At 39.5% G+C, this 9,792-nt stretch overlaps 1 protein-coding gene across 1 annotated transcript; it reads left to right on the forward strand.

Moving 5' to 3' along the window:
- Positions 1-367: 367 nt before the first annotated feature.
- On the forward strand, positions 368-9,239 carry LOC145769633 (uncharacterized). The gene is made up of 4 exons (XM_082581306.1): positions 368-466; positions 978-1,132; positions 7,955-8,110; positions 8,884-9,239. Exons 2-4 carry the CDS (start codon positions 1,013-1,015, stop codon positions 9,019-9,021), a joined length of 414 nt encoding a protein of 137 aa, XP_082437432.1. The 5' UTR covers positions 368-466; positions 978-1,012; the 3' UTR covers positions 9,022-9,239.
- Positions 9,240-9,792: the final 553 nt, after the last annotated feature.

The raw sequence follows: 9,792 nt of genomic DNA on the forward strand, positions 1-9,792 counted from the left end.
AAATGTAACTTAAGACTTCTTTGTTTATTCAATTTACAAAGAACAAAAATAAAATTAACGTTAATTTATCAGCTCATCATAACAATAAGCTAGGCAGAGTTTCTCAAACTTTGTTATTTTGTGATCCTTTTCAGAAGACAGCCTAATTTTCTATGCGATCTCTTGATTGGCAGTTTACAGTGTAAAATACCAAGTGTAGGCCCATTTTTGCTTTATTTGTCAACCCTAAGCTTATGATTTGCGACCCTGTTTGGGGTCGCTACCTATAGTTTCAGAAATCTTGGGCTGGTGCTTATAATTTTAAGTTGTTCAAAGCAAAGACAATATAGGCTACACTTTTACAGCCTAAGAAAATATAATTTTGCAAAATAAACTACTTTTGTGCAGTTTCAGTTCAGTTTATTGTTTTATTGTTTATTGCAATATCATCAGTTTATCTAAAAAGTGGAATTACTGGATCACTCAAGTAATAAATGCAATTTTTATTTCATTTCTTATGGTCTTAATTTATCATCACCATTAGGCTATTTTAATAAATTATTTTTTTCGTATCAATTCAATTTGGCTTAGGCTATAGTATCCAGGCTTAGGCTAGAGCTGAATAATGAGTTGACAATAGATCACTTTAAATTAATTTAAAGGCCTAAAGTTTTTGCAAATTTTAGTCGAAGCTAGACTGAAAAGCATTAGCTGACTTTTAAACAAGGTAATTAAAACTAGCCTTTTTGTCTAGAAATTTACAAAACTCTGGCAACACTTTTCTACAACGCACCCTATACTGTCAGAACTAAGATGGCGGAAGTTGCGCTTCCTGCTAAGTTCTTCATTTTCCTGCAAAAAACATATTGAAAATACAACTGGAAAAGCTTTAATATTTAACTCACTGGTAGCGGTAGGTCAATTGTAAGATTTCTAATTCCTACTCAAACTGTAGCCTACTAAATGTGGATTGTAAATAATTTACAGTTATTTTTTAGTTTGAAGCATTTTGAGTGATTTATGACAAGGCAAAATGGATAAAGAATACACCATTAAAAGAGCAGAGGAAGGTAAAGCAGACGACCAAAAGAATCCTTTGGTTACAACAGTCACCTCAAAGAAAAAGAAAGTTCCAACAGAATTAATCGTCCAGGTAATTTGGAAAATTTTTGCAAAACATTAACCTACGATCGTCATTTCCACATTTTTTAAATCCCAAATAATGAGGCCTAAATTTTTGCTACGGCGGCCTACAAAATATTGAAGCAATCGTTTTTTTTTTCGGGGCAAAATTCCTATAACTTACAGTTATAGCCAACATTCAGCTTTTTGAAAATTTGGTCATAAACCTGACAATATCGTCATTTCCATCATAGTATTAACATTTGACTATCTCTAAAGTTAATCCCTTGGACAAGTCGAATGTGTCCTAAACTACATTTTTCGTCCGACTGCACGAGCGCTGATATAGTCAGGCTCAGTTTTTGTGCCTGTTAAGTACGTGTCGGTGTGCTTGCTACAATCGCCTTCTTCCGATCATAGAAGCGACGTAGTCTACACTGCGGATCCAGTGGCGTAGCCAGAAAAAAAAATTGGGGAGGCCAAATATTTAATGAATTAAAAAAAACGACAAAGTGTTTGATTTAAGCCATCGCCACCTGATGTATAATGGCGTATCCTGGTGGGTTGAGCAAGGGAAGCAAAAAAAGTGGTGGGGGTGGAGGTAGAGCGTGCCGAAGGGACGCGTATTCTAGGGGGTCCGGTGGCATGCTCCCCCGGAAATTTTTTTGCAAAATTACACTCAAATAATGGATTATAGCGCTTTCTGGAAACACTTTTTGGGGTAATATTTGTATGAAATTTATTAGCAGATAAACAGCTATTAACTTATGTTGTGAAATCTCTTTTGTTGTTACGTATGACGTTTTAGTTTGGTGCCCGCATTCACCTCAAGGCGGCGGCGCACTGCAAATACTTGTTTCTGTTCTTAAAGTTCTTTCATTTCACAATGCATAGTTGGTGTAAGGTAGCGGATGTTTGAGGTAGTGGCTCTTGTGTTTAGAACAGTACATTTAGAGTTGTATTAACTATTGATTTGTTTCTTATAGTTTCTTCGCATTCTTAGTTTGTTAAACCTTACAATAAGGTTTTGTTATGTAGTTTATAACATTTTAACAAACTAAATATTCAAAAGTAATGGACAAGTGTCTTAGACCTGAAAAGTTCGACGCAGATCCTGATCTAGTAGAGTCTCGAAAGAAGTGGCACCACTGGAACCGGACATTCACTAGCTACATACGCAGCCTTGGCGAAATATCAGAAGAAGATAAACTAAGCGTACTAATCAACCATGTTGATGCTTCCGTATTTGAAATTATCAGTGAAGCTGAAAGTTATACTGACGCTATCGCACTGCTACGGAATACCTATGTCAAGCCGTCGAACGAAGTGTTTGCTCGGTATTCGCTTGCAACCTGCAAACAACAGATAGGACAATCGTTGGAAGAGTTCATGCAACATTTAAGACGTCTGAGCAATGACTGCAACTTTCAGGCAGTCACAGCAATTCAGTATAGACAGGCAGCGATACGAGATGCTTTCATCGCGGGAATATACTCGACTTCGATTCGTCAAAGACTACTCGAGGGCGAAAACCTGGAGCTGCAACATTTGTTTGACAAGGCGCGAGCCTTAGAAAGTGCTCGTAAGAACGCCGAGCAAATCGACAGTAGTCTTCAATCAACAGCATCAATTGTAAGCAATCCTCATGCTCGTTCTACCGCAACTGGAAAGTCTACAACTAATAACAGCGAGATGAGTATTGGTAGCGACATTGCAACAGCAGTGGCCGTCATGAAGTGCTTTTTCTGCGGAAACAAGAAGCATGCGCGCCGAAACTGTCCTGCCAAAGATGTTACGTGCTTTAAATGCGCCAAAAAAGGGCACTTTGCAAAAATGTGTCGCTCTAAGATCCCTGACACCGAAAGTACTTCAGCAGCATTGCTAGGTTCTAAAGTCATGGGAATTTCTTCCGGTCTCAAACTTGACAACAAAACTATACTTCGCATCAAGCTAAATGGTACACCTGTCAATGCTCTTTTGGATACTGGATCCACCAACAGTCATGTAAGTGAAAACATTGCAAAGCGGTTAAAACTAAAGATTTTTGAACAATCGAATTGTGTTGGTCTTGCTGTAAAAGGTTTCACTTCTAATAGCCTGGGAACATGTAGTTCTTCAATCGAGTTAGTAGGAAGAACATACGAAGGCGTGTTATTGTCCGTACTACCAGGACTGTTGACAGATGTTGTGTTGGGTCAGGATTTCATGCAACAGCATGCAAGCGTCAACATCCATTTTGGAGGCGTTGAACCAGCCCTAGATCTTGGGGCCTTGCAACCACTGAAAACCTTGTCACAGCCGATGCTATTTGAACATTTGTCTTCTGATTGCCATCCAGTAATCACAAAGTCAAGAAGATATTCCACCTCCGACCGTGCTTTCATTAAACAAGAAATTACACGCCTCCTGGAAGAAGGAATTATAGAGCCAAGTTTTTCTTCATGGAGAGCCCAAATCGTGGTAGCAAACAATCCAAACCAAAAGAAACGATTATGTGTTGACTATAGCCAAACGATTAACAAATTTACTCAGTTAGACGGATACCCTTTACCTCGGATGCAGGATATCATAAATCAAGTTTCACAGTATGACATCTATTCAACGTTGGACTTGAAAAGCGCATATCACCAAATAGATTTGCCAGCAGCCGATAGGGATTATACTGCTTTTGAAGCAGACGGTCAACTCTTCCAATTTACAAGAATGCCTTTCGGTTTGAAAAATGCAGTCCCTTGCTTTCAGCGAATCATCAATGACATTATTACAAAGAACGATTGCAAAGGAACGTTTGCGTACCTCGACAATGTTACGGTGGGAGGAAAAACGCAAGAAGAGCACGACAGAAACTTACAAAAGTTCCTCGATGTAGCAAAACAACACAATGTTACTTTTAATGAAAATAAATGCTCGTATTCCACAGATACTATAGACCTTTTAGGATACCGCATTTCAAAAGGAACTTTACAACCTGATCCGGACAGAGTGAAGCCACTCCTTGAACTTCCAGCTCCCCACAACACCAAGTCTTTGAAAAGAGCAATGGGTATGTTCGCATATTATGCACAGTGGGTACCTCAATTTTCTGATACTATAAAACCTCTTGTAGACACTAAAGTATTCCCGTTGTCTTCAACTGCTGTGCAAGCATTTATGCTTCTCAAAGAAAAGTTGGCAAAGGTCACGTTGGCGGTTATGGACGAAAATGCACCTTTTACTATCGAGACGGATGCGTCGGATATAGCGATTTCAGCAACGTTAAATCAAGACAAACGACCTGTTGCATTTTATTCACGAACATTGAATCGTAGTGAAATTCGGCATTCCAGTGTGGAAAAGGAGGCAACCGCCATTATAGACGCCATCAGACACTGGAGTCATTTTCTGCAGGGCCGCCATTTTAACTTAATTACAGATCAAAAATCTGTAGCCTTTATGTACGACAACAAAAAGCATAGCAAGATCAAGAATAGCAAAGTCTTGAGATGGCGCATGGAACTTGCTGAGTACGATTACGACATAATTTACCGTGCGGGAAAGTATAATGCTGCTGCGGACACTCTTTCTAGAGCTTATTGCGCAAGCTTAACTGGTGGAGCACTGAGTGAAATACATGCGTCTCTTTGTCACCCAGGAGTGACTCGGCTCAATCACTTTGTGAAAACTAAAAACTTGCCGTTTTCTTTGTCGGAAATACGACAAACAATCGCTAACTGCCGCGTCTGCGCCGAGCTTAAACCTAAGTTTTATAAACCCATGCAAGCACACATGATAAAAGCAACACAGCCGTTTGAACGGCTAAATATCGACTTTAAAGGACCTCTGCCGTCGTGCTCTAAAAACAACTATATGCTGACAGTCGTTGACGAATTTTCTCGGTTTCCCTTTGCCTTTGCATGTCCTAACATGGAAGCTAGAACTGTAATTCAGTGTTTAAATCAATTGTTCACTATCTTTGGTTTACCATCCTATATCCACTCGGACCAAGGCAAAAATTTTCTATCTGCAGATTTAGTAAAATATCTGAACGATCGAGGAGTTTCAACTAGCAACACGTCAATATACAACCCTCGTGGCAACGGTCAGTGCGAGAGATACAACGGTATCATATGGAATGCAGTAAAACTCGCATTGAAATCTCGAGAACTCTCCATAAAACATTGGCATCAAATTCTCCCAGACGCTCTTCATTCTGTACGTTCATTATTATGTACATCCACAAATTGTACACCTCACGAGCGCATGTTCAACTTTCAACGCCGATCGTCCACTGGTACGGCTTTCCCCACGTGGCTCAGTCAACCCGGCCCAGTTTTGTTGCGACGTCATGTGAGGTCCAGCAAAAATGACCCCATAGTTGAAGAAGTCGAGTTGATCCATGCAACGCCTAACTACGCTCAAGTTCGATTTCAAACAGGCAGAGAAGCCACAGTTTCTCTAAGAGACATTGCTCCTGCTGCTGCTGGAAATGAACAGAAACTGTATGAAAACTGTGTTGCTCCTGAAGACGTATCGGAGGAGGTCGTGGTTGACAGCGAACATTTCGACAACTCACCTATACAATCATCCTCACCAGATAAAAACAGTAACTTAGAACTTCAATCTCCTAAAAAGTGTTCAACCCCAGACAGTATGGTGGAACTGCGCCGCTCCAGCAGAGAACGACGCAAACCCGATTGGTTTCAAAGTTCATAGAAAAACATTGTCGCATTAAGAACTATTCTATGAACCGATACTATGTTAATTCATAACAAGGGGGGAAGAATGTTGTGAAATCTCTTTTGTTGTTACGTATGACGTTTTAGTTTGGTGCCCGCATTCACCTCAAGGCGGCGGCGCACTGCAAATACTTGTTTCTGTTCTTAAAGTTCTTTCATTTCACAATGCATAGTTGGTGTAAGGTAGCGGATGTTTGAGGTAGTGGCTCTTGTGTTTAGAACAGTACATTTAGAGTTGTATTAACTATTGATTTGTTTCTTATAGTTTCTTCGCATTCTTAGTTTGTTAAACCTTACAATAAGGTTTTGTTATGTAGTTTATAACAACTTATTAAAGATAACTCTTACACACAAACGGGCAAAAACTGCAGCTAAAATTAGAGAACACCAAAAACTCAGCTACACAAAAACTCATTAACTACACAAAAACCCAACAGAGCAAGCCATTCTGAAATTGCTTCCACAAATTAGTTAACAGATACGTAAATCGCGTAAATTTTGCGCGATTTACGATTTGCAAAATTTATTGGTGTCTTTCTGTGTGTCCAAAACAAGTCCTTGGGGGTATTAATAGCCAGATGTCTTGGAAAACGTTATAAATTTCTACAAATTTTATTGTATTTTCAACAAAGAGGTCAACTTCGGAATCCAAACTTTGATTATTTGGAGGGGCCATGGCCCCTTTCGCCCCCACCCCCCCTGGCTACGCCTATGGGCTATACATTAAGTGTATAGTACATTTTTGGAAAAAGTACTGTATAGCCTACCTATACAAGTCTTGTATAGCCTACATTTTTGGAAAAAGTTTTTTGGAAAGCCTGTTCCGCTTGAGCCATTCTACTGGATAGAATGACTTGCCAGCGTCAACTCGTGAATGGAATAATTTGCAGACAACAACGCTTGGCCATGGTCACGTGCAGGCCTGGATTAACCATTGTGCTAGGGTGTGTTAGAGCACAGGGGCCCCGCAGACAAAGGGCCCCACTTTTCCTAAAAATGAATAAAATATAATAACAAATTTTTCCTGAAAAAAATTTTCAAGAAAAAAAATTAAGAAAAGTGGGGTCCCTCTGTCTAAAAAAAGTAACATATTTATCAATAGCCAGAAAAAAGTCGTTCGACTGAATTTCATGTTAGTTTTCTAAATCCTATTGGTAGTTCGTAGTGAATGAAAGAGCAGTTTAGAATAAAAATTCAGAATAATCTTACATTGCACTTTGCAGTGTAGTGTACAGTACTAACAGTGGTCCCTTGCTACAATGTTTTCCCTTGCACGGTTTCGTTGATTTAATGTGTGTGATTTTGCATCCATTATAACGTAAACATTGTTGACTTAATTTGCACATGCTTATTTAATCATCGATCACGTGCTATTTCAAAGTTATCTAACTTCCTAAGCAAGGCTCGGTTTCCTCTGCAAGCGAAACCAGCTTACTTCCATTACGCTCCACGTAAGCTGGTAAGGGCCCCCATAAAATTCATTAGCACAGGGGCCCCATTTGACCTTAATCCGGGCCTGGTCACGTGCCCTTAAAGCCGAGAAAAAATCTAACTTTTCTTTATTTTTGCAAAAATTTGTACTGTTTATGTCTTTAATTTTACAGTAGTTTATGTTCTACAGTTTCCGCTTGTTCTGTTAACCTAACTACAAACAGTTTACGGCTTACCTCATTCAGCAAAAGCTCGTTTCGATAAATGTCGTTCCAACCTACACTCATTTTCAATGAATTACTATAGACAGAGAATTACAAATATTTCAGCTTATATTTTGTGAGTTTAGAGTTCCATCACAATTTTTAGTTGGTTGTTTTTATAATATCACATAACTAGCCTGGAAGTATAGGCCCACTCCAACTATCAGTGCGAAGGAAAGAGAAATTCTAACTGTTAGCCTAATTAATAAAATCTATGGTAAAGTTTGAGACCAAGTGATAGCCCTTATGCTGTGAAAATGTCATATGACCCTTTTAGAAGTGGTTGTGAGAACTTTAACCTAATGTTTACGCATTGGTCTGAGCCAGACGGGATCATCAAAAAAGTTCAAAGGTGGTGTCATATATGATAGCCTACAACACACAACAGCCTCTCTGCCTCTGACAAGATGCGTCTTCGACATTATTTTTGCTCCATTTTTTTAGAAGCTTCCACCGTCACCAAAAGACTTTTGCATCATCTGCGATCCAGTGTGCGTCACTGACCTGAGGTTGGCAATCTTCTCAACACTTTGTTGTTGGATGTTACTTGGATTTGTTCCTATCGTTGCAGGATTCGTTTCAATTTATTACGCTAAAAAGGTTGGTTTTGTGTTATTTCTATCAAGATAAAGGAAGAAAAAATTTGCTGCCAAACTCACAACAATGCTTGATATAGACGATTCAGATAAGCTGCGTGTCTTGTAATCAAAAGCGTTGGCCCTAGGATAATTTTAGGGGCCCAGAAACTTGAGGACACCACCACGTATTCTTTGGATATAGCCTAGTGCGTTTTTTTACAAGTGTCTTGATTTGGGCCTAAAGATCTCATCGGGGCCGGATTTAGCTGATGGGGGGCCCGGGCCACTTTTAGATTGGAGGGGCCCCCGTGCAAAAATTACTAACTTTATTGAGTTACCGGTAGGCCTGCAGTAACCCCGCAGTGCCCGATGTCTCCCATTATACATCTCCTCATATGCAACGTAGATTTTGGAGGAACATGTCAACTTGGCAGAATGAATATGGTATTTGTGAAAAACAAAATTCCATTGATTTTTTATTGCCCAATGTTGCAATAGTTGTAACTTAGCATTCTGTGTTCGTTGGATTGCATTTTTCCAACGCAAAAGTCCTCAAATTTTATTTTTATTGGTGGGAGCTGCCGGGTTGAGGGACCCAATCATAAATACTGAATAATTGCCTCCAAATAGCATTGTTCTATCTGTTGAACAACGCAGAGACTTCTTGAAGGAGCATTATAAAACCAGTTAATTTCATAATTGTCATCACAACCCAGGCAAGCTTTCAAATTATATAGTAAACGTATTATGTCGGTACTGCGATAATGACCTAAGTTGCATCAACTGTATTTGCAGGCAACATCAACTAAAAGCTTGAAATTACGTGCAAAATACTCGTACATCTCGCGCACAATATCGTGGATTGGGATGCTTCTCTTCACGGCTTGTGCGACGGTTGTTGTTGTCGTACTCGCAACCTGTGGTGTTTTATGAGGATTTTAGTATGTGAATATTTTGTTTACAGCTATTTGCAGTATCGCAGAACTGCTCAACTTGAGTTGTGTCGACTGCTCCATTTTTATACAATTGCTGGAAACACTGCTTTCACAATCTAGTTTATGTCCGTGCCATTAAAATCCTGAATTTATAAATCGCTTATTTTCTGTAGTTGATTGCTAAAAGTGAAAAGCTTATGGGGGTCATAAGCTAAAAGTGAAAAGCTTATGGGGGTCAAGTCCTTGAGGCTTATAACCCCCATAAGCTTTTCACTTTTAGCAACAAGTGAGCAACTTTGGGGTCATTCGAATACTGTACGACGTCATTTTTTCCGAATCTCCATCTCTACGACGCAACCTGCAACGGTTTGCGTTACTAACCCATGGGTACATAACGCTTAATGCATTATGACAGTCCTGACCCCATCCCGAGGGTGTCAGATGGACCAGGTGGTCTATTAACTAACAAGCGTCTTTTGTGTGAACACGATGTTCGCTACATGTGGTCGAAAAAGTTTTACTTCAGGTGCACGACAGAACGGTACTACGACAGTTTATCGAACGACTATTAATCGAACGACGGTTCATCGAAACGACTGTTTATCGAAACGACTGTCCATCGAAAGAAAATACGACAGTTAATAAAACAGCTGATTTAACTGGAGTCTAAGCATCCAAAATTCATCCTCGAGAGACCTTTTGTTTGTCTAATTCCCCATTTGCAGAATAGAACCACATGGCACAAATTGCAGCTTTTGTTAGTTACTGT

Source organism: Aplidium turbinatum, chromosome 4 (genome assembly GCF_918807975.1).
Source record: "Aplidium turbinatum chromosome 4, kaAplTurb1.1, whole genome shotgun sequence".
Taxonomy (NCBI): domain Eukaryota; kingdom Metazoa; phylum Chordata; class Ascidiacea; order Aplousobranchia; family Polyclinidae; genus Aplidium; species Aplidium turbinatum.

Excerpts from the sequence above, each read along its gene's own strand:
- LOC145769633 (XM_082581306.1), top strand. The coding sequence starts at position 1,013 with ATGGATAAAGAATACACCATTAAAAGAGCAGAGGAAGGTAAAGCAGAC. Across the intron at positions 1,133-7,954 it reads CAACAGAATTAATCGTCCAG|AAGCTTCCACCGTCACCAAA; the intron begins GTAATTTGGAAA and ends CCATTTTTTTAG. Across the intron at positions 8,111-8,883 it reads CAATTTATTACGCTAAAAAG|GCAACATCAACTAAAAGCTT; the intron begins GTTGGTTTTGTG and ends CTGTATTTGCAG.